At 42.5% G+C, this 25,087-nt stretch overlaps 1 protein-coding gene across 4 annotated transcripts in view; it reads left to right on the forward strand.

Annotated features, from left to right (window-relative positions):
* PRKDC (protein kinase, DNA-activated, catalytic subunit) overlaps window positions 1–25,087 on the forward strand; it is a 159,173-nt gene that overhangs the window by 130,578 nt on the left and 3,508 nt on the right. For all 4 annotated transcript variants that reach the window (XM_012790025.2, XM_012790027.2, XM_076005322.1 and 1 more), the window contains 16 exons: window positions 670–859; window positions 4,057–4,231; window positions 5,786–5,979; window positions 7,462–7,639; window positions 8,155–8,315; window positions 10,824–11,035; window positions 12,374–12,461; window positions 12,552–12,695; window positions 16,235–16,439; window positions 18,180–18,247; window positions 19,002–19,222; window positions 19,802–19,894; window positions 22,607–22,696; window positions 22,901–22,972; window positions 23,042–23,243; window positions 24,167–24,352. In XM_012790025.2, the coding sequence (XP_012645479.2) occupies window positions 670–859; window positions 4,057–4,231; window positions 5,786–5,979; window positions 7,462–7,639; window positions 8,155–8,315; window positions 10,824–11,035; window positions 12,374–12,461; window positions 12,552–12,695; window positions 16,235–16,439; window positions 18,180–18,247; window positions 19,002–19,222; window positions 19,802–19,894; window positions 22,607–22,696; window positions 22,901–22,972; window positions 23,042–23,243; window positions 24,167–24,352 (2,479 nt within the window). The remainder of the gene's footprint in view (window positions 1–669; window positions 860–4,056; window positions 4,232–5,785; window positions 5,980–7,461; window positions 7,640–8,154; window positions 8,316–10,823; window positions 11,036–12,373; window positions 12,462–12,551; window positions 12,696–16,234; window positions 16,440–18,179; window positions 18,248–19,001; window positions 19,223–19,801; window positions 19,895–22,606; window positions 22,697–22,900; window positions 22,973–23,041; window positions 23,244–24,166; window positions 24,353–25,087) is intronic.

The raw sequence follows: 25,087 nt of genomic DNA on the forward strand, positions 1-25,087 counted from the left end.
CATATTGGTTTGGGGTGAGAAGTGTAGATTGAAAAGAAAAAAGAAACAAAAGAGAGGTGTGAGGCATGCTGGTTTATCTGTTCTCAGTATTTCTAGGAAAATTAGAAATCAGTCCCTGGATGAACAATAGAAATTTACTTGATTATTGATTAGGGGTGGACTTTATATGTTAAGGCCCTTTGTCAGTGGTACTATTATTAATGAAAATAAAATACTTAAGGTCACATGTGTAAATTATTATATAAATAAAAATAATTATATAACAGCCCAGCATTATCTTTTAAAATCCTCATTGATTGTTTATAGCCTGTTTGCAGCTTTACGTTTTTCACCTTTGGGTATATGAACTTAGATTGACAAATCAAAGAAGAAAAATGACTTTTGATTCAACACAGGGTATGTTACCATTCATCAAGAGGGAAAATTGTCAGTTTGAATGCTATATTTTCTGGAAGTGCTAACTGGTATCCACAAAATTCTGTTGAAGTATTTTTAGTGATCTTTTAAAGAGTTGATTTAAAGGGAGAGTGTACATTTATGGTTTAAATATGAGCAAACATGTATTAACTGTGGGGTTTATCTCTGTAACTGCTATCCAGTAGATTCCGTTTGTCAAAGCTTTCTTTCATGAGTCTGACATTAAGCCTTCCTTTTCTTTGTTTTGTGTAGATGTTTCTTTCTTAGCAAAATAGAGGAGAAGCTGCCGGGTCTTCCAGATGATGACAGCATGCACGTGGATGGAGACGGAGACGCCAGGGCTAGGAGGGACGCGCCCGAGCAGGAAGAAGGTGTCGGCTCCCTGGTCAGGAGCTGCAAGTTCTCCATGAAGATGGAGATGGTAGACAGTGCGAGGAAGCAGGTCAGGTCGGCGCTCAGTCTGCATCCGCTCCATCTCAGAGCTCCCTGAGTTAGCATCTTTCCTCACGTAGCTTTTCTTTAAAATCTGAAGCTTAAAAATAATTAAGTAGATAGTATTTTCTTTCTCCTTTTGTAATAAAGTAAACTTGAAGAGACACTTACTTAAAATTAGCCAGAAAGCCTCTAAAGTTTATTATATGCCTATTGATCATTTCAAAATGATTAGTATCTATTATTTGAAAAGCAAATAAACTTAATGTGAGATTTGATCTCATTTAACATAACTAATCCTTGGCAGTCAGTTACAAATTATTTTTAGGTTTAGTTTGTGGAAATCTATCATTTAATAATAAGGCCCTTTCTTGATATTAAGTATACTTTGCTTAAAAGTTGTATATTATCTATTTGGATGTATTAAATCATATTTGAATATACCAGGGGCTTGCTATTTTAATGACCCTCTACTGATTCCTATTGCAAAGCAAAGGATGTTATTCTAGTAGAAAAAATTAATATTTCTGTTTTGTAGGTTTAAATGCTCATTTACAGATTTTTCTTTGGATGGGTATCATATCAATTAGGAATTTTTATATTGCAAAGTACAGAAAACCCAACCCAGAACAGCACCAGAGAGCAGAGGTGCGGTTCCCAAGAGATGAAGCAGGTTAGGAGGCAGGCAGAGCAGAGATCCGGTGAGAGAGAGCAGGGTGTGGGCAGAGGGGTGATTTGAGCTTCCGAGTTTTGTGGTGAGGCAGCCTGGGGTCATGGTAAGGGAGGAACACGGCCCCTGCCCTCACTGTCACTGTCTAGTGAGAGAGTGGGTGGTAGGGCCGCACGCATGACCACAGCAGCACAGGTGGGTGAGAAGCAGAGGTATCAGCAAAGCCAGGAGTGTGCGGGAAGAAGAGAGCAGGGAAGGGCAGGGCAGGCGAACTATCACCCGCGGACATGCGGGCTGCCTAGCACATTTGTCCTGCCTTCGGGGTGTTTTTGCCGCTGCTACCTGTCTTGCTTAGCAGCCGATTCATCCCGGGCCCACGGTGCACACTCTCCAACGGTCTGAGGGACAGTGAACTGGCCCCCTGTTTAAAAAGTTTAAAAAGTCTGATCTAGGGTTTGCTTTATGGAGCAGAAGGGCTTGGTTGTGGAGAGGAAAGGCATTCCAGATGCTAAGAAATATGCACACAAAACATGAAGGTGAGGTGCTGAGAAGGGCAGAGTCTGCTCCCTCGAAGGGTTGCAGGGCCTCTTGATGATGGTGGGTTTGCAGGGGTCACCTTGCACTCAGGCTTCCACGGACAGCTGGAGACCCGTGCTGTAGGGATTGGGACCCCTTGGAAGGCTCTCTAGGCATGCTGGTCCACTCACTGGAAGATTGGCTGCCCAGGGGAAAGCAGAGGCAGAGAGAGACTGTCCACGTTAAGGAGGTGGGGGTGGAGCTGAGCAGAGCATGAGAGATTCTGTGTGGGGTACGGGAAGCACTGGGTGTCATGAGAGGGCAAGGCTGCAGATGATGCGGATTTCTAGCCTGGATGGTTGAAAGGGCAGTAATTAGGAAGACCGAGGTCCAATGAAAATGTCTCTTAAAACTTGGGAGAGAATTAGAGTACATGTACACAATTTAAAAGACGCACATAACAAGCAACTGAATAAAAAGTAGGTCAGTTGTTCTTCATTAGAGTTAAAAACTTTTGTGTCTCAAATGATATGCTCAAGAAAGTGAAAAGACAGTCTAAATAATGGGAGAAGATATTTGCAGATGATGTATCTGATTAGGGCTGGTATCCAGAATATATATAGAACACCTTACAACTGAACAACAGAAAGTCAAATGACCCAGTTAAACTTTTTTCCTTTTTCTTTTTCTTTTTTTTCTATTTTTGTTTTTAAAGTGTTTTTTTTGTTTGTTTGTTTTATTTTGAGACAGAGTCTCCCTCTATTGCTGGGCTAGGCATCAGCCTAGCTCACAGCAACCTCAAACTCCTGGGCTCAGGCGATCCTCTTGCCTCAGCCTCCCAAGTATCTGGGACTACAGACATGCGCCACCATGCCTGGCTGATTTTTTCTATATATATATTTTAATTGTCCAGCTAATTTCTTTCTATATTTAGTAGAGACAGGGTCTCGCTCTTGCTCAGGCTGGTCTCGAACTCCTGAGCTCACATGATCCACCCGCCTCGGCCTCCCAGAGTGCTAGGATTACAGGCGTCAGCCACAGTGCCCCGCCTCCAATTAAACTTTTGAGTAGACATTTCTCTAGACAATATATGCAAATGGCCAACAGCACATGAAAAGATGCTCAACATCACTACTCATCAGGGAATGCAGATCAAAGCCATAGTGAGATACTGCTCTGTACTCACTGCGTGGCTAGAATCAAGCAGATGGACTGCATCAGTGTTGGCAAGGATGCGGAGACACTGAAACTGGCACGCGTTGCTGGTGGGAATGCAAAACGGTACATCTGCTGAGGGAACAATCTGGCAACGCCTCAGAAAGTTAAACACAGAGTTGCCATGTGACCCTGCAGTCCCGCTGCTAGGTGTAGACCCAAGAATAGCAAAAGCACACAGAAATTTACACACATGTATCCACAGTAGCATTACCTAAAGTGGCTGGAAGGGTGGAAACAACCCGAATGTTCATCAGTAGGTGGACAGAATGTGGTGTGTCCACGCAGTGGAATATTATTCAACTACAAAGAGGAACGAAGCACCCACACCTGGCATAGTTGGGACAAACCTGGAAAGCATCGTTCTAAGGGAAAGAAGCAGACACAAGATTGCCACCTGTTTTGTGATGCTGCTGTCCCCAAATGTCCAGAGTAGGCAAATCTGTAGTGTCAGAAGGTAGATGAGTGGTTGCCAACGGCTAGGCAGAATGGGAAGTAACTGCTTATAGGCAAAGGGTTTCTCTTTGGGATGATGAAAATGTTCTGGAATTAGTTAGTAGTGGTTGTTGCCAGACTTCGTAAATATACTAGAAATACTGAATTTACTCTTTAAATGTGAATTATATCCCAATGATAAAAAGATAGCTGCCCAATTGAAGCTAAGGAGATGAGCCCAGCTATCCTAAGGCAGTTGTTTGTGCAAAGGAGAGGTGGGTCACTTAACACCTTCTTTATGAAGCAGTTTCATTTCTAAACTGCCGCCTATGTGTCAGCATAACACTTTTCTTTTTCTTCTGTTAATACAGAACAATTTCTCACTTGCCATGAAACTGTTGAAGGAATTGCGCAGAGAGTCGAAGACGCGAGAGGAGTGGCTGGTAAGGTGGGTGCAGAGTTACTGCCGCCTGAGCCAGGGCCGGAGCCGGGCCCAGCGCCGCCCCGAGCAGATCCTCGCCATGCTGAAGACAGTGTCTCTGTTGGGTAATTAGACTGCTGTCATCCACACACATTTAGCATGCTGTTTTATATGATGCCTTGCATATCTTCTATAACTATTCTTTGTTTTAGAAACAAAGACATTAGGTAAATCTTTGTAGGGAGGTAAATCTGACTTTAGGATGGTGAATCTTTGCCTACAAAAATTTTAGTTAATTAGCCAAGTGTGCAGTACAGAATGATGTGATTTCCCTGGGAACAGGGTGAAGGGTGGGGGTCCTTTGTGTTCTAATCATGCTCTTGAATATGACATTGGAGCTTTTATTTCTTTGCCTATAAAATAAAATGGAAATTAAAGTTTTTCTCTTTAATACTTAACCAAATTATGGGTCTAATAGTTTAATTAGTTTGAAAACTCTAAACTTGCATGTAAGATGTAAAAAATCAAACAAGAAAAGCTGTTGTCTTCCTTAGTTCTTCTCTTTTCTTGATGATATAGATGTTAAACTAAGGGAGAAGTGCTTTCCCAGGCATGGGTCCTCCTGCCCTGCTGCTCCTTGTCAGGCGTGTGTGCATGGTGGTAGGGTGGCCACACACATTCCCGCTGTCCTCCCAGATGGCTCTCCAGCAAAACAGAGCATAGTACCGGAGGGGGAGCCTTAGTAAAGGTGCCAAGAAGAGCAGTGTTTGCATACTGATCCCAGGATCAGCTGGTACGGTGGTGCGCACCTATAGACCCAGCTACTGGGGAGCCTGAGGCAGGAGGATCACTTGAGCCCAGGAGTTCAAGGCTGCATTGAGCTGTGACCATGCCACTGCACTCCAGCCTGGGCGACACAGGAGACCCTGTCTGAAAAAGAGAAGTAGGAGAAGCAGGTCATCCTTAGATTGCTTAAATAATTTTATAGGGGTTTCTTTGGTGGGATTAGTACAATAATAAGAATAATTTACAGTTAGAGTATGGTTATAGTTTGTAACAGCCTGGCGTGATAAGTAGGGCCAGTAGTTGTGGTCCTGTATCTGGCACAGCTCTGGCAGAGAACTGTTAGACCCTGGACAAGCAGAATGTGTTGTTGGCCAAGTGTGCTAGTTCTTCACACATCATTGCACCTCTGGATGCTATGGGTTTGACCAGGGCTGGTTGAGCTCCTTGTCCAGAACCACACAGTAAGAAGTGGAACTAGAACCTCATATGTAGCTGAGTCTGTTGCTTTATCAGCAGTAGGCTCCAGTATCAGTTGTAAAATCTACTCTGAGTTATTAGAGTCTATGCACCAATGCATTGATAAGAGCCATGTTTTATTCTTTGCAACAGACAGAATTAGGTGCTTTAAAAAATGCAGAATGATGATGCTTGAATAAAAAGTTAAGTCATACTTTTAATTGCTAAGCCTCCATGGACTTTGCAGTTACTTCTAACATTTTTTTATTAATAAATAAGTTTAAGAAATTCCCTAGCCAGTATTTGAAGTCTGTTTCCTGTACTTTGAAGATTTATTTTGATTAATTTCTTAACAGAAAACAACTTTTTTACACTATGAATTTCTTCTTTTAATTTCAGGAAAAAATTATGTTGCTTTTTTTTTTTTAATCTAACAGATGAGAGCAACACCTCAAGCTACTTAAGCAAAAACATGCTGGCTTTCCGTGATCAGAACATTCTCTTGGGCACAGCTTGCAGGATCATAGCTGATGCTCTCAGCAGTGAGCCAGCCTGCCTCACTGGAATTGAGGACAGCGAGGCTAGAAGAATTCTGGAGCTCTCTGGATCTAGTTCAGAGGATGCAGAGAAGGTAGTGAATACTGGAAGCGTGAACGTTTTATGTTTGTGTCCTGTGTGTGTCTTTAATGGGCAGCCTTCCGGCTATAGGAAAGTAATAGCGTGTCCCTTTGTGTTTTTTAAAATATATTTGATAGTTATGCACCGCCAGGTTTCCCCTCCCCTCCCCTCCCCTCCCCCCTCCCCCTTCTCTTGCTTTGTTGTCCAGGCTAGAGTGAGTGCTGTTGCGTCAGCCTAGCTCACAGCAACCTCAAACTCCTGGGCTCAAGCGATCCTCCTGCCTCAGCCTCCCGAGTAGCTGGGACTACAGGCATGTGCCACCATGCCCGGCTGATTTTATATATATATATTAGTTGGCCAATTAATTTCTTTCTATTTTTTTTTTTTTTTTTTTTTTTTGAGACAGAGTCTCACTTTGTTGCCTAGGCTAGAGTGAGTGCCGTGGCGTCAGCCTAGCTCACAGCAACCTCAAACTCCTGGGCTCAAGCGATCCTTCTGTCTCAGCCTCCCAAGTAGCTGGGACTACAGGCATGAGCCACCATGCCCGGCTAATTTTTTCTATATATATTAGTTGGCCAATTAGTTTCTTTCTATTTATAGTAGAGACGGGGTCTCGCTCTTGCTCAGGCTGGTTTCGAACTCCCGACCTCGAGCAATCCACCCGCCTCGGCCTCCCAGAGAGCTAGGATTACAGGCGTGAGCCACCGCGCCCGGCCTCTTTCTATTTTTTTATAGTAGAGATGGGGTCTCGCTCAGGCTGGTTTCGAACTCCTGACCTTGAGCGGTCTGCCCGCCTCGGCCTCCCAGAGTGCTAGGATTACAGCCGCCAGGTTTCTTATGTGGAAAATTGACACACTCCATGTGTTTTCTGTTTGAGTGATAGAAATTTTTCAGTATTAAAAATGAGAAATTTCTAATTTTCATCGGATTGATGTGGACAGTTCTTTCATGAATTTTGTTAACAAAATTTTGCCATCAGTTGCCATTCAGATGTCCCATTCAGCTTGTGGGACGGATCAGCCCTTCTGCTTGTTTATTTGGTACCTGCTGTGCTTAGCTCTTTCCAGATTATTTTGCATTTTCAGTGGTTACCTGTTTCTTCCTTGTCTCGCTGTGTCTGGCCTGGTCTTCTCCCTCTGTGATGTTGCCGTCTGTGCAGGACATAGACCATGAGAAGCCACTTCCACCTCTCCCCAGCTCCTGTAGAGCTGCACAGCCCCTGGTGACCTGATCTGGCTCTGTGCGGCTCGTGGGCTGTCTGGCCTACCCCAGCTTGCTTCTTCGTTTGGCTGGTTGTTATGTGCTCAGGATCTTGCTGGAATTGCTTACTCCTTCACAACCAGGGCAGGCTCTCTTTTTTCCAGCTAACTCATTTCCAGTGTTATTTTGGAGATGTGGATTCGTGTATGCCTCATGAATGACAAGTGGAAAGTAGAGTTCTTTGAGGTAGCTTCAGTTGCACTCACAGGTTTCCTGAGGTCTCTGTGAATTCCAGGTGATTGCGGGTCTGTACCAGAGAGTGTTCCGTCACCTCTCCGAGGCTGTGCAGATGGCTGAGGAGGCCCAGCCTTCCTCCTGGGGCCGTGGACCTGCAGCCGGGGTGGTCGATGCCTACATGACGCTGGTGGATTTCTGTGACCAACAGCTCCGCAAGGAGGAAGAGAATTGGTCAGGTAAATTGCAAAAGATAAAAGCAAGTTAGTATTCCTTTATGTCTGTGTAAAGTCGTAAGAATTTTGTAGATACTTTTGATTTCCTATTTGTTTTCAAATTACAAATATTCTGAGAAAAATCTGTTGTCTTTTGAAGAGACAATGATGTCTCCAATCAAGTGACCTGCACTTGAATGGAGTCAAGCTGTCTCCTCGATTTCCATTTGCTTAATGTATGCTTTATTAACTCATGTGGCAGCCTCAGCCAGCAGCTGCCCTGTATGTTCCCAGCCCAGGATGCTGGGAACCAGCCAGCCCACGGTGCCTCATGCAGAATGGCACTACTGCGCCAGGTGCTGCTTCAGAGTATAGATGCAAAAACACATCTGGGGGTGTTGACCTGAAGTGGTAGTTAGAAAGAGAACAATGACATACTACAAAATATAAGCCAAAAAAGGAAAATGTCATCACTTGTTAAACTTACACTTTCTGTGTAAGTGGAGATGCTATTGCTTTCTTACTTGCTGTCTTTGTAGGTACTAGCTCTGTGGAACTACAGGCATATCCAGCACTTGTGGTGGAGAAAATGTTGAAAGCTTTAAAATTAAATTCCAGTGAAGCCAGGATGAAGTTTCCTAGATTACTTCAGATTATAGAACAGTATCCAGAAGAGACCTTGAGCCTAATGACAAAAGAGGTTGGTATTTTTATTCCAGTGAGTGGTAAAGGACTTTATAGAACTTACAAACTCTTCTATCCACACGTGCTTGTGTGCCCAATGCATACATTATAGCCTTGCCCAGCCAGCACTGAGTCTTGCCACAGTCTAAGAGCATAGGTAACTAAAAACAGAATAAAAGAGTGTTCACATTTACCCTCTCTCCTCTGTGGGTGTCAGTAAGAACACTGAGCAAGGACCCACGGAAGTGGATGGAGGTGGGTCTGAGTGGGACGAAGACGGGATCTGTGTGGAGCAGTTTGCTGCCCGTGAGACCCAGCTGTGGTCTGTGACGTCTGCAGGTGCCTCACGCTCAGGCTGGCATTTAGCCCAGGGAGCATGAGCGGCTTCAGCTCTGCCTCCTGGCGAGTATAGTGCCCACCGGCAGCCCTGTGGCTACACACCTCCACACAACCTGCCCCTGGGCCCCACCCAGGGCTGCCCGCCAGCTGCACTCCTGTCCTTCGGGCTCAGTCTGTGTCTGGAAGGGCTCCATGGACTTCACCTGCACAAGGTTAGGCCTGTCCGAAAGGCTCCTGAGCTGCCCCTTTTGGAGACGTAACTGGAAATAGGGCCAGTCCGAGTTGAGAATGTCATAGTTCAGAAAGGGTCACATGGCACTCGGTTAGCTTCACACGGCGAGTTTGTAGACAGTACTGATCCCTGAGCTGTGGGGACTCAGTGTGACTGTCAGGGTCCACTGCATGGATTTTGAAAGGTGGGCATTTTAATAGGTCTTAAACAGGAGATTAAAGTAAATTCAGAAATGCAGCATGTAAGTGTTTTTCTTAAAGATAAGTAAGCAAATAGTTAAATAACTTTATTATGATTTTGGCTTTTTCCAAAATGATATTTTATTGATATATGATAAAAATAACACTTTGAATTTGTGAGGAAATAAATGGAGTATTCAGCTAGTGTTGTCATTATACCTGGTAGACACCTGTGGTGGGCAGCTAGTCTCAGTCTACACTCACGGGAGCGGTGTGGGGTGGCTCATCTCATCCTCACTCCTGCTGCTGCCTCAGCTCGCAGATCAGTTGGGAAGCTTGCCCCACGCATGCCGGCATTCCAGGGACAGCAGATCTTATTTTTAAAATAACACCTTAAAAGTATTATAGGAAATATGAGCACATTTTTAAAATGGTCTTGGAGTAGAGACAAAAACCAGAAGCCATGAAGGAAAATAATTTGACACTTTTATATAGAAAAAGAAAATGCTGGACCACAGGTGGCACGCACCTGTGATGCCAGCACTCTGGGAGGCCACGGCGGGAGGGTGGTGTGAGCTCAGTTAGAGGTTGCAGTGAGCTATGATGGTGTCACTGTACTCTAGGTGGGGTGACAGAGGGAGACCCTGTCTCAAAAAAAGAAAAGAAAAGAGGCCAGGCGCGGTGGCTCACTCCTGTAATCCTAGCACTCTGGGAGGCCAAGGCGGGTGGATCCCTCGAGGTCAGGAGTTCGAAACCAGCCTGAGCAAGAGCGGGACCTTGTCTCTACTATAAATAGAAAGAAATTAATTGACCAACTAATATATATAGAAAAAATTAGCTGGGCATGGTGGTGCATGCCTGTAGTCCCAGCTACTCGGGAGGCTGAGGCAGGAGGATCGCTTGAGCCCAGGAGTTTGAGGTTGCTGTAGTCAGCCTAATGCTTTTAGAAATGAAAAGTTGAAAAATCTTTTTGGAAGTAAATCTAGTAGTGTTTCTTATAGTTGTTATAATGTGAATGATTGTTAAGGTTCACACTATAATTTTAGTTCTAGGAATTTATCCTTCAGGTATATAGCACAGGTACAAAGTCATGTGTATAGGAATGTCCACTGTAGCATTACTTGTCACAGCAAACAATTGGAAAATGCCCTAAATATTCATTATAGAACAGTAGTTAAATAAATTGGGATACTACACAGCTGTTAAAAAGAGTGGGATAGGCCAGGTGCAGTGGCTCATGCCGGTAATCCTGGCACTCTGGAAGGCTGAATTGGAAGGATTACTTGAGGTCAGGAGTTCGAGACCAGCCTGAGCAGCACTGAAACCCTGTCTCTACTAAAGGTAGAAAAAAAAATTAGCTGGGCATGGTGGCAGTTGCTGGTAGTCCCAGCTACTTGGGAGGCTGAGGCAGGGGGATCGCCTGAGCCCAGGAGTTTGAGGTTGCTGTGAGCTAGGCTGATGTCACAGCACTCTAGCCTGGGCAACAGAGGGAGACTCCGTCTCAAAAAAAAAAAAAAAAAAAAAGAATGGGATAAATCTGTCTATACATCTAAGAAAAATCAGAAACAGTCTGTATGATTCTGTTCTTATAGAAAGAGGATATGTGTACAGATAATGTCTGGGAGAATCCTGTGGTTGCCTCAGAAAAAGAGATGAAGGATAGACTGTTTAATACTTCTGATTTTTTTTTATATTGGACATGCTACTTTTATAATAAGATGATGTTATGTTGAATGTTTTGTTCCTTGTTAAGTGCCAGCTCTCTGTGTTTTAGATTTCTTCCATTCCTTGCTGGCAGTTCATTGGCTGGATCAGCCACATGGTGGCCTTACTGGACAGAGAGCAGGCTGTGGCCGTCCAGCACACCGTGGAAGAGATTGCTGACAACTACCCACAGGCGATTGTGTACTCATTTACAATAAGCAGTGAAAGCTATTCCTTCAGAGATACTTCTGCTGGTCGTAAGAATAAGGAGTTTGTGGCAAGGTGATACTATAGAAAAATAAGGTTGATCAAATACTACAGGTTATAAAAACGTGTATGTGGTAAAAGCAAGCACATGGAAGCTTTTATTTGTCTTCAAATTAATTAGGGCTGTCACTGAAGAGTAGAAAATCTTAAGTATATTTGTTTGTTGAATGTATCGACTCTTGAGTATGCTACTTGTTATAGAATTTATCTCCTTTTTAAACAACTTTTTATCTTATAACATTACACACACTGCATCCTGCCCTTATGCTCGCAGTCATTACTCTGTTGGTTGAGACAGACTAGATGAGATGCTTTATGAAATCAGTTCCTTAAATTGTCCTTTAATTTAAAATGTACAGGAAGACCCCTCTTTTTATTTTTTTATTTTTGAGACAGTGTCTTGCCCTGTTGCCAGAGTTAGAGTGCCGTGGCATCAGCCTAGCTCAAAGCAACCTCAACCTTCTGACCTCAAACAATCCTCCCACCTCAGCCTCCCAAGTAGCTGCACTACCACACCCGGCTAATTTTTCTGTTTTTGGTAGAGGCAGGGTCTTGCTCTTCCTCAGGCTGGTCTCAAACTCCTGAGCTCAAGCAATCTTCCCGCCTGGGCCTCCCAGAGTGCTAAGATTACAGGTGTGAGCCACCATGCCCGGCCGAGCCCTCTTCTTAATGAGGACTCGGTAGATGTCCTGAAGTGCTCTCCTGTTCACTTCCTGAGTTACTTCATGAGCGGATACAGTTTTTGAATGAGTGTTGGTGCATCACATCTACAGGAATACTTTGTAAATGCACAGTGTTCAGTTCAACTCCATCAAGACTTTTTTTGGTCATGAGCTGATTGGCCTCATCATTTCAAGTGTTTTGTCTTGGGGAGACGAGGAAGAGCAAGGCCCGGCTTCTGTGGAGGTTTGTCGTTGGCTCAGTTATGTACTTGTCACCTGCTGCCGCCAGGCCCTGCCCATTGTGCTAGCTCACAGGCAGGTGCAGCAGGGCTGTTTTTAAAAAATGAAAAAGATTTTAAAGAAAGTATATCAAGAAAGTGACATTTTCTTTCACAGCATAACTTCAGAAACTATATATCAAATTGTATACATCAAAATGTCAACATCAGTTGCAAGATTTCCTTTTATCTAAGAACCTCACCTATTGATAGAAATAGATACTTTATGCCTCATTTAATATGGATGGAATTTTAAATTGCTCTTTCTTTGGACTATATAGGTAGTATTGTGTATATATGATATATATTATATACTTACATATAGTTATATAAAATATACATTTTAATATATATTATAGGCCTTGACCTTTAGAAGATGTTTGATTACCTAAACTTGATAATTCTTTTAATAGGATTAAAAGTAAATTGGATCAAGGAGGAGTGATTCAAGATTTTATTAATGCCCTAGAACAGCTCTCTAATCCTGAACTGCTCTTTAAGGTAATAACAGTTTCTAGCACATAAAATATAGAACTCGAGTAAAACTTAGTAGTATTCTAGCTTGATTTTTTTCTTTTTTATTCTGCACAGGACTGGACTGATGACATGAGAGTTGAACTAGGACAAACCCCTGCAAATAAGAAAAACATTGAGAAAATGTATGAAAGAATGTTTGCAGCCTTAGGTGACCCGAGGGCTCCAGGCTTGGGGGCCTTTAGGAGGAAGTTTATTCAGGTATGGATGGACAAGCCTGCCTTTATGACAGCAGAATCATTGTGACGATCAGGGTTTACATTTGACAATTTGTTAACAATCCTCGTTTAAAAACACTGAATTTGTAAAGGACTTCAGATCTGATTCTTTCTGTGAACATTGATAATAAGCAGGGTCAGGTGAAGCCTTAGGGTTTCATTACCTTCTGTACTTCCTGCTCAGATTCTTAGATCTGAAGGTTACATGTGGTTTAGTGTTTTTAATTCTTTAAATGATTTGAATATTGGATCAAGAAAATGTTTGTATTATATCTTATATAAGTTGATAAATGTTTTTAAGCACTCGTCTCAATTCGGAGCACAGCCTGGGGCGCGCAGGAGACACTTGGAGAAGACAGGCCCGCTCCTCGAGCCCAGGGAGTCGTACGGCAGACGACAGATGTCAGATCTGTCTCAGTTGTGCTGGAGTTGGACAGAGGAGGGGCCTGGGCATGTGGGGACTCCCCTGCCCGGCGGGTCCCTCTCTCCCTGCCTGTCTGGACATTGCCTTCCGGCATTGGCATTACCTCGATCCTCCTTTGGAGCCTTCCCTGACCCTTCTCCCCTCACTCGAGGGCCTGGAAAGAAGTCGGTGCTCCTTCCTGTCTTGCCTAGGGCACCTTACATTAGAGTGTCTCTCTTTTAGCATTCCGTCATAGTGATTTGTTTTCTCCCAATTTTGATCAAACTGCCTTTATTCATTAAACCTCAAGAAGTTTAGGGACATAGAGGAAAAGTCTCTGTACCCATGTTTACAGAGTTCTCAAGTTCTACAGTCTATGGTACAAAGGAAGACCTTTACCCTTTATGGTTTCTTTTAATTAAGATATGTCACATGTCCCATAATTCATCTGTTTAAAGTATGCAATGCAGTAATTTTCAGTATATTCACTGAGTTGTGAAACCATCACACATCGATTTCAGAACATTTCATCACCAGGAAAAGAAAGCCCACACCCATCAGCGATTACTCCCCATTACTGGTCCCTGGCAGCCAACAAACTACTTTCTGTCTCTAAGGATTTGCCTGTTTGGGACATTTCATATAAATGACATCATGCAATATGTGACTGGCTTCTTTCACTTAGAGTAATGTTTTCTAAGTTCATCCACCTTGTGGCACATCTCAGTGCCTCATTCCTTTTTAATCGCTGAATATTATTCCACTCTGGGTGTGCCACATTTTGTCTATCCTATCATCATTTAATGGACATTTGGGATGCTTCCACGTTTTAGCTCTTACAAATGGTGCTGCTGTGTACAGACTTTCTGGGGAGATGTGTTTTTAGTGCTTTTGGCCCATCCTCAGGAGTGGAAAGCCATGTGATCTTTAATTGTTCCTTTCCTTTTCGCCTCCTGAATTAGACTTGCAGGCAGAGGTTTTGTTTCATCCATCTTTGTCCCTCCACTACCTAGTATATTGGTTGGTATGAAACAGGTGTCTTTAGATGAATGAATGATAAAATTTTGTAAGTGGAGACCAATTCCTGTGGATCTTCCCTACTTGGGGTAGCTTTAGTTAAAGGTATGAATGCCAACACATGCAGGACTGTCTGTGGCCTGGTGTGACCTGGGATATGTCCTGCAAGTGAAGGTGGCGCCGTGGCCTCTGTCCTCTGCTTTATGACGCAGTAAGTGCCACGTCGCGTCAGCACTGCTGCTCCCCGAGGACGTGAGTGTCTCAGAGCAGGAGCTATACCTACTGTAGTTAAATGAACTAAATAAGTTCTGCTTAAAGCTCATGTGCCAACATTAATATAATTTATAAAATTATAGAATATTGGATTTGGAAGAGTGTCTAAGAGTTTGTTTTCTCCTAAGCCACTGATCTGCACACTCTTTCTGTGAAGGCCCAGGTTTTGGCGTTGGCCTCACAGACTGTCCCCAGAACGTGTGTCTGCCCTCAGAGCGGGAAAGCCGCCCTGGACGTTGTGTGGCGATGGGCGTGGCTGGCAGCATCCAGCAAAATCCTCTCGAGAATCCTCACAAGCAGTGGGCTGGGTGTAGCTCCAGGGCTGTGGTTTGCTGAACCTTGTTCTAAACAGAAGCTAGAGCTAAGCATGTGACTCTTGGTGTCATTGGGGAGGGTGGCAGAGTGGACGCTGGACCCGGGTCTGCTGGCTCAGTGGGCCCGTGAGCGTTGCTTCGGCAGCCCTTCATCCTGCAGCCACCTGGCCTGGCCCGCTCCCCGGCACACCCTGTCTCCTCAGCCAGTCTGAGGATGTCCTCGTGTGGAAAAATTCTACACAGACCCCAATAAAGATGGCACGCTATTCCTTGAATTCATGTCCGCTTGCTTTCCCTGTGTGCTGGACACCATAAGACTGCCCTAAAAACCTGCCCGTGGAGACTGCACTTCCTCCCAGCTGCCGGGGAGCACAACGACATTCAGCCTTTACCCAGGGCCCCCCCAGAGTGCAGAAGCACCGCCGCCGTTCCTTCCAGACATGAGGTGTGCTTGGAGTTTAATTTCTTGTACCTTGGAAGATCTATCCAGAACTTTATACCTGATTCCAAAGCAACAAACAATTGGCATTAATTTAAATAATAATCTACCAAAACAAATTGCCTCAAATTTCACTTTAGAGGCTCCTTAGGGGCAATCATGCCTTTCAGATAGGGTGCTGGTGCTGGTTATGTTTGGGAAGTAGCTAATCTTTCCATGTATTCTAAGAGTTGCAGATTGTTTCTATATTTTTAACCCATTCATAAATTAAAGAATAAATCTGTTTTATGCATGTCAGTTTTCCTATAGTGGATTATCTTAAAATAGAGCCTATATTTCACTTATACCAGATTTATATTATGGCATTAGTTCTAAATTTGGTAAAAGACATTTCTATAATAATTAAAGATGATCAAGTAAGTCTTGTTAAGTATAGAGTTACTGCTAGTAGTACTATCGTTTAATTTTTATTGGCTATCAGGATTATAATTCAAATAAATATCTGAGTAGGGGCTAATATTAATACAAAGAAAGAATTGATATATTCCAAGGTAGAATACTTTTAATAATAATTGTTTTGGAAATAGAGATTATCTAAATGGTGTTTATACTGGTTTATGATGGAAAATAATGGCTTATGAGACCCTTATTAAGGAAAGCAGTATTCTCATATCATGTTCCTCAGGTTATATGAAGAATTAGAGGTGACTTATTTTTATTTTATTGTTTTTAACTTCGTTCCTAATTGCCTGTGTCGTCATAATGATGTAGACTAGTGACTGGACAGTGAGCACACAGAGATTAAATGACTTTGCTAAGTTTTTAAAAACTTAAAATTTATAACTGGAAGTCACCACAAACAATGTCTCTTCTAAAGGAACACAAGAAGCAGGCAAAGACCAGCTCCAGATGCTTTGAGTATTAAAATATTCAATCCACAAAACTATAAATCTCAAAAACACAGAAGAAAACTATATAATTAGGCACTTGTTTATTACAAATATTCATAAGCTTAGGGCCTTTTACGAAGTTCAAACTGAATGCTAATCTTTACAGTAAATTGTTATTAATTTCAGGCCTTCGGAAAAGAATTTGATCAACACTTTGGGAAAGGAGGTTCTAAGCTCCCAAGAATGAAGCTCAGTGACTTCAATGACATTACTAACTCGCTGCTTTGTAAAATGAACAAAGACTCGAAGCCACCTGGGAACCTGAGGGAATGCTCGCCTTGGCTGAGCAGCTTCCAAGTGGGCTTCCTGAGAGAGGAGCTCGAGGTTCCTGGTGAGCTAAGATCCCGGGTGACGGAACTGTTCTTTTAGGGGAACAGTGCTGTGGCAAGAATGCTTGGTTTCTGAAATAGTGAGATTGTTATCCCTTTTTAAAAAGAATTTTAAAAGTTATCCCTTTTTTTTTTTTAAAGAATTTTAAGTTTCACCATATTTTTCATCATTGGGAAAATTCATGATTCCTAAGGACTAGTACACTTTACTAAATGTCCAATGAGATTATACTTATATTCCTGATTATGACAGGTGTTCAGATTTTCATTTAATGATGGTGATAACCCGTAATCATAGGTTTCCTCTGAACATATTCATGCTTTGCTCCTGAAAACGTTTTTTCAGAAATACAATACAGGTATAGATGCAGCTCACATACTGGGATGTACACATTGATACCATTTAAAGGGATGAATGACTGATAAATGACTTACCAGCAGGCAAAAGGATCATGACGTTGAGGATAGAGATGCACAGCACATTGGTCAGATGTAAGCAGAGCATGGTTTTCCAGAAGAAATCTCTATAAATTCCATGTTCCCTCCCTGGAATTTGCCAGAGGGAAAAATACTTTAATCTGGTTATTCTTGTGTTCATTCTACTAAATATAAGAAAAAATATATTTGGAGAAACACTTTTCTTTGTTATTATTAACAGCTTTGCAATTGTGTACAGTTTCAAGAAAAACATTTAAGTGTCAGACTCCTAATGTGCAGCTTGATTCACCTGGAAGTAATGCAGTGTTCTGACATGTGTTATTTTTTCTATTTGGAATTTATCTCCACTATTACAATAGGAAGCTAACTTCCATTCAGTTGAAATTGAGAAATACTAACATTAAAAAGAACCGAAAGTCCATTTCCTTTAAATGAAAATTTTTGGTAAAAAATATTAATCATCAGGAAAATGAAAATCAAAACTACAATGAGATATCACTTATCTCCAGTGAGAATGGCCTTTATTAACAAGTCCCAAAACAATAAATGTTGGCATGGATGTGGAGAGATAGGAACACTCCTACACTGCTGGTGGGACTGCAAACTATTTCAACCTCTGTGGGAAAGCAATATAGAGATACCTTAAAGTGATACAAATCTACCATTTGATCCAGCAATGCCTTTACTGGGCATCTACCCAAAAGAACAAAAATCACTCTATGAAAAAGACACCTGCACTCTAATGTTTATAGCAGCACAATTCACAATTGCAAAGATGTGGCAACAACCCAAGTGCCCATCAATACATGAGTGAATTAATAAAATGTGGTATATGTATACCATGGAGTACTACTATTCAACAATAAGAAACAATGGTGATATAGCACCTCTTATATTTTCCTGGATAGAGCTAGAACCCATTCTATTAAGTGAAATATCCCAAGAATGGAAAAATAAGCACCACATGTACTCGCCAGCAAATTGGTATTAACTGATCAACACCTAAGTGGACACATAGGAATAACATTTATCGGATGTCAGGCGGAGGGGGGAGGGGATAAGTATATACAAACATGAGTGAGATGCGCACCAACTGGGGGATGGACATGCTTGAAGTTCTGACTCAAGGGGGGAGGAGGGGCAAAGGCAATATACGTAACCTTAACATTTGTACCCCCATAATATGCTGAAAAAAATAAATAAATAAAAATATTACCATGTTAGCTTAGTTCTTAATTAGATCAGCAGATATTTTAAAATGCCTAACAGTATGTGTGTGAGCAAGTCTCTGTGGTTTGTTTCAGGTCAGTATGATGGCAGGGGAAAGCCATTGCCCGAGTACCACGCTCGCATCGCTGGGTTTGATGAGAGGGTAGGTGTGAGGGTTTTGGATCTGTCACTGCCATGGGGATTATTAGGATGCAGGGTGTGATTCTTCAGAGAGAATGATCTGTTCATCCTTACTAAGAAGGGACGGTAAACTTCCCATGTTGACTTCAAATGTATGGAATTTTCTGATTCTATTATTTACTGAATTTCTTTTTTTCTTTTTTTTTTTTAATTTCTGGCTATTTTTTTTCTATTTTTGGTAGATACGGGGTCTTGCTGTTGCTCAGGCTGGTCTTGAACTCCTGAGCTCAAGCGATCCTCCCGCCTCGGCCTCCCAGAGTGCTAGGGTTACAGGCATGAGCCACCGCCCACAGCCAATTTACTGAATTTCTTAATACAGTATCTTCAGAATTTCAACAACAATCATTGTTAAGGATCTAATAAACTCAAAGAGTAAGCTGTGAATATCCATTATGAAATATGTGTAGAGTTTACTTATTGTAGAAAGTTAGCACTTTGGCTATTGCTTGTTGCTAAGGATGTCCACATCTGTAAGCAAGTGTTTGTGACTAGGAGTATGCAGTTGCTGCGGGCACAGCAGTCTGGCAAGAGCAGGCAAAGGAAATGTTTCTCTGGCCCTGGAGCCTGCTGGCCTGGTTCCCTGTTCTCTGTTAGCTGACTCTGTCTTCAGGGAGAGGTCTCTGGGGAATACACACAACCAGCCTTACTTTTCTCTTGACGATGACAGGATGGGCTAGTCTCAGACTGCACCTGAAATATTTTCTTGATTTTTAAAGGTAAAAGTAATGGCCTCCATCAGAAAACCGAAGCGCATTATCATCCGAGGCCACGATGAGAGGGAGTACCCCTTCCTGGTGAAGGGCGGCGAGGACCTGCGGCAGGACCAGCGCCTCCAGCAGCTCTTCCAGGTCATGAATGTCATCCTGTCCCGCGATGCTGCCTGCAGTCAGAGAGACATGCAGTTAAGGACGTACCGCGTCGTGCCCATGACCTCCAGGTGCGGCCGGGTCCAGACCCTGAGATGGGCTTGGAGGTCACTTGACAAGCCAGGGCTGTAGATCCTGCAAAGACAGAGCACTAGGAGAGCTTCCAAGCACCTCAGCCCATGGGGCCGTGAGGGGAGAGCAGACATGAAGAAATCTGTTTTGCTCTGATTCTGTGGAACGTTTTTCTTTTATTATTTCATAATATTTGCACCACCAGAGTCAGAACTGCAAGCGTGCCCGTCTCCCAGACAGCGGGCATCACATCTCTCAGGTGTGATTTGTCCATCCCTTCTTCCCTCCTGCACCTGCCCAACACCGTATGAGGGCTACTTCCATGTGTGCATGTTAGTGTTGATCGATTAGTGCCAATTTGATGGTGAGTACATGTGCTTGTGTTCCCATCATTGTGATACTTCACTTTGAAGAATGGGCTCTAGTACCATCCAGGTTAATACGAGAGGTGGGTCACCATTGTTTTTATGGCTGAGAAGTACTCCCTGGTATACATATACCACCAGAACTTTTTTTCTGGTAAAGAAAGAACAGTTTGGCTTTTGGTTTATTTGTAAACTTTTTATTCTCCTTTTCAGGTTAGGATTAATTGAATGGATTGAAAATACTGTCACCTTGAAGGACCTTCTTTTGAATAGCATGTCACAGGAGGAGAAAGCAGCTTATGTGAGGTAACGCGGAGCCGGCTGCTCCTTCTCCAGTGCACCCCCCACCTGCCACTGGCTCCTGCCCAGACACCCCACCCCCAGCAGGGCTGGCTGCTTGGGCCCCACCCTGCTGCCTGCTCTTTAATCTGCCTCTTGCTGGGTGAATAAATGGGAGTGGAAGGTATTAAACAGCAGTTGTAGATACTTTATCACAATAAAAATATATTAACTGAAAAAGAGAGAAAACTCTTGAACTAAATCAAATAAAAATAAGATTAGCAGCTAACATTTAATTAAATGTTTTCTGTGTGCTAGGCACTGTTCTCAGTTCTTAATGTATATGAACTCATTTACTTCTCACAGCAACCTACAAGGTACTATTTGTGCTTCTGTGCATGTGAGGAAGCAGAGGCCCAGAGAGGTCAAGTAATTCATCCTACATGCCCCAGCCTGTATGTGGTGTGGCTGAGACTAGTGATTAATTCTAGGTCATGATATGGTGCTTTTTTATTTTTCTTATCCTTTCTTCTATTTTTCAAGTTTTCTACAGTGAACATGTATTTTTTAATCAGAAGTATTTTTATTTGATTTTTGCTTCTGTAAAGAAAATTAAGGGCAGGGGGACATTCTGAAGGTTGTTTACCCCTGGAGAGTGAGTGGTGATGGAATCTCAAAAGGCGTATACCCCAGCTTATTAAGAATTGATCCCCTGGATGTTCACAAAGGAAAAGAAAATAAAAAAAAAAATAAAAAAAGAATTGAATTTTTTTCCTTGCAAGAAGGGGTCCAAAGCCTGGAAGAAGTGGTAGTCAGTTGATGCAAGGGCTGGTAAATATGATAGATGACAGAGAGTCCAAGTCCAGCTTCTGTAGTTTGAGCAGTGTGCTTTGTGTGACATGTGGTCAAGTGTTGTCTTGCAAGAGGATTGTCCTGTCTTTATTGACCAATTTTGGCTGCTTAATCACAAGCATCCTCATCATTTCATCCAGTTGGTTACAGTAGACACCACTGTAATCGATTGACCAGGTTTTAATGAAGCTATAGTGGATAATACTAGTGCTTGCTGGACCACCAAACATACACCATTAGCTTTTTTTGATGAATATTTGGTTTTCACTTCACCTTTATCTAGCCATTGTGTTGAGTGCTTGCAATTGTCAAAAAGAATCTATTTTTTATTATATACCACAATACAGTATAGAAATGGTTCAGCTTTATGTCATGACAGCAAAGAAAGGCAAGCTTTGAGATGATTTCTCATCTGACACTAATTTAATTCATGTAGAACCCATTTATCCAGCTTCTTCACCTTGCCCATTTGTTTCAAATGGTCCAATATTGTTGGAATAGTAACATCAAACCTTGCTGCTAATAGGTTGAGATGGATTCACTTCCACTACAGCTTTCAGCTCATCATTATCCACCTTAGATTTAGGTTGCCCACATGGCTCATTTTCAAGATAAAAATCATTAGACTGGAACTTCTCAAACCATTGTCATAGCATGCATTCATTAGCCACATCCTTCTCAAAGACTTCATTGATATTTCGAGCTGTCTGTGATGCGTTGGTCCACAATGGAAGTCATATTAGAAAATAACATGGTTTCATAAAAATTGCTTTAAAAAAACTTTGAAAGATAATCACAAGGCAAACTACACATTTGAAAGTCCGAGGATATACCTTCACAATAAAAATAAAACAAGAAATGTAAAGTGAAATGTCAGAAATACCAACTGTCAAATTTGGTACTTAAGGAAATTGGACATTTCATACTTAATAACTTAGGACTACCTTTTTAAAACAAGGCACTTCCAAGCCCCTGTTACTAAAATCATTGCTATTTTTTTCTTAATTTAGCATGTTATAGTTTTACAACCTAAGAATCTTCTTATCAAAAAGAAAAAAAAAAGCAAATAATTTTCGTCTCATTTTATACTAGAAGAGAATTTTGATTTCAACAGAGTAGCCTATTTGTGAAATTAATAGCAACTCAGAAACGATTCACCTTACATAACTGCTAAGTCACGTGTTGGGAAATTGCTCCACCTTTAGATTTTTGGGAGAAAATTTGTTAAAAGTTTTTGGCAAAACCCCAAAAGTACCTAAACATACATATCTCACATTGTCCCCCACCAGGTACTGCCTTATCCCCACAGAACATTATTAAACAGCTTTCAAGTTCAGTCTAAGCACCTTGTCACTTAAGAAAATACTCTCATAATTACTGTGGGATTTATGGGTATCTCTTTATGAAATGAGGAAGAAAGGGGTGGCAATGGTGTAAATAAGGATAAAAGCAGACTTAATGCGTTTTCCACAAACACCGCAGGGGCTTTCTGTGTGCAGCCGCGACAGGCCCGGCCCCTCCCGCCTGCCCTGCGCCGGATGGCTCTTTCTGGTCAGAGCGTCGAGTCATGTGCCTGGCTAATGAATAGCTCATCTTGCTCCTGTCTGTGTGAATTGGGAAATTTATTGTATCTGATTGTTTTGTTTGAATTTTTGTGTAGGAAATAGCTTGAGTTTCTGTAGGAGTGATTAAGAATGAATACTGGTATATTGAAATTCTTGCTCCAGAGTAACATGGGTTTAGTGTAAATATTAAATATAAACAAAAGTCATATTAGTTTTCCTGCATCTTCACCATTTTTCAACGAATTCTTCAGGATCTTTGCCTTTGAAATCATATAATGCTGAATATCTTCCTAATATGAATTTCCTTTTTCCTGCTTGTTAGTTCTCCCAGAGCACCACTGTATGAATATAAAGACTGGTTGACAAAAATGTCAGGAGGATGCGGCATTAGAGCTTACATGCAAATGTATAAGTAAGTTTTGTTTTGATTTTCCCTTGCATTAACTAGTTCATTCTTCTGAAGGTTGCATGTTGCTTTTGATTCTTAGAAAGTTTTGCCTCAGAGAGCTCTTCAAAATCTAGTTATTTGATATTTGAGCTTCAGTATAAACAGTTTTAAAATTTCTAATCATGAGAAATTTGTTCTAATGAGACGTTTCCTATTATTAAATCATAGGAGAGCCAATCGTACTGAAACAGTCACATCTTTTAGAAAAAGAGAAAGTAAAGTGCCAGCTGATCTCTTAAAGTAAGTATGCTTCTACTTCACAGCCAAGCAGTGGCCCGAGAGAGACCACAGGCAGTGTCTTTCTTCCAGGCGGGCCTTTGTGAGCATGAGCGTGGGCCCCGAAGCCTTCCTGGCGCTCCGCTCCCACTTTGCCAGTTCGCACGCTCTGATGTGTGTCAGCCACTGGGTCCTGGGCATTGGAGACAGACACCTGAACAACTTCATGGTGTCCATGGAAACTGGTGGCATGATTGGAATCGACTTTGGACATGCATTCGGATCGGCTACTCAGGTGTGCTTGCCTTACTCTTACTGTTCTGGGTAGTCTGCAGTTGTCTTGTGACCTTATAGTGCCCTCTAGAAATAGATAGTTTTTAAAGAAGCAGTTAGGCTGGTTTTGTCGTGGTTGTTAAATCTGACATTCATGTAGAGAGGTATAAGGTCCACTTCGTTGTGGCCTTGTCTAGACAGGTGGTGATAAATTACATAATCAGAGCCAGGAATAAAATGGGTTCCTATATGAAAGGGCTCTAGGCCAGGCGTGGTGGCTCACGCCTGTAGTCCTAGCTCTCTGGGAGGCCGAGGCGTGCGGATTGCTCGAGTTCAGGAGTTTGAAACCAGCCTGAGCAAGAGCGAGACCCCACCTCTACTATAAATAGAAAGAAAATAATTGGCCAACTAACAATATATACAAAAAATCAGCTGGGCATGGTGGTGCATGTCTGTAATCCCAGCTACTTGGGCGGCTGAGGCAGGAGGATCGCTTGAGCCCGGGAGTTTGAGGTTGCTGTGAGCTAGGCTGATGCTATGGCACTCACTCTAGCCCAGGCAACAAATCGAGACTCTGTCTCAGAAAAAAAAAAAAAAAAAGAAAGGGCTCTAAGGAAATTTTATGAAGCCCCATAATCAAAACGTCTTGCACAAAATGTGATACAAATCTTTTCTCTGACATGAACCTCTGGGCGTTTTGGATTGTGCTGCGAAATGTCCGCAGGCTCTGAGGGCCTGCACCCGTGGGTTTTGCATGGAGAGCAGGATGCAAGCTGAGGTGGCTAATCACTCTTCAACACAGGAACTCACATCTGTGTAGCTGATTTCAAGAAAAGTAGAGTTTGTACTCTTAGTAAACATGAATGGTCGCTATGAGAGGACGTTGCGTTTATGCCTGTTACTTTGAGATTTCTACTTTTTCCATGGTTTTTCCCTTTTGTTTAGCTGCCGGTCCCTGAGTTGATGCCTTTTCGCCTGACTCGCCAGTTCATCAATTTGATGTCACCAATGAGGGAGACGGGTCTTCTGTGCAGCGTCATGGTGCACGCGCTGAAGGCCTTCCGCTCGGACCCCGGCCTGCTCACCAACACCATGGATGTGTTTGTGAAGGAGCCCTCCTTTGACTGGAAAGTAGGCTGTGTTTTATTTGTACTTACCACTTTCATTATAATGTCCCAGGGACTGATCCACTGTCTCCTTTCATATGATGGAAGTGCATCAGATCATGTTTAAGAAATATTTACAGGGTTTTGAATAGCATTTCTTAAAATAAACATTTAGGGTTGTTGGCTTGAGCACCAGGGGAGAGACAAAACCTTTATTTGGGCTGGGCACAGTGGCTCACACCTGTGATCCCAGCATTTTGGGAGGCTGAGGTAGGAGGATTGCTTGAGGCCAGCCTGGGCAATATATTATAGCAAGACTCCATCTATACAAAAAATATAAAAATTATCCGAGCATGGTGGTGCACACCTGTCGTCCCAGCTTCTTGGAAGGCTGAGGCAGGAGGATCCCCTGAGCCCAGGGATTTGAGTTTGTAGTGAGTGACAACAGACCATTTGCCCTCTAGCTTGGGTGCCAGAGTGAGACCTTGTCTCTTAAAAATAAATAAACAAACAAACCTATATTTGGAGAAAATTGTTGCTTCACTTGAGTTATTTCTTACTGGGAAAGGGAATATGAACCCGTTGGTGATGGCAGATCTGATTTCTCTCTAGTGCAACTTGTAGTTTAAAAATCGTTCCATGTGAGGTCTTCCTTGTCATAAAGGTAGACAGTGCTTTCTTGGATCTCAAATGCTGCCCATGACACAGCCCCAGAGACTGTCTTGTGGTGCCACCTTTGCAGGGACTGACATTGCAGGCC

The sequence above is a fragment of the Microcebus murinus genome, chromosome 7 (assembly GCF_040939455.1).
Source record: "Microcebus murinus isolate Inina chromosome 7, M.murinus_Inina_mat1.0, whole genome shotgun sequence".
NCBI classification, from domain to species: domain Eukaryota; kingdom Metazoa; phylum Chordata; class Mammalia; order Primates; family Cheirogaleidae; genus Microcebus; species Microcebus murinus.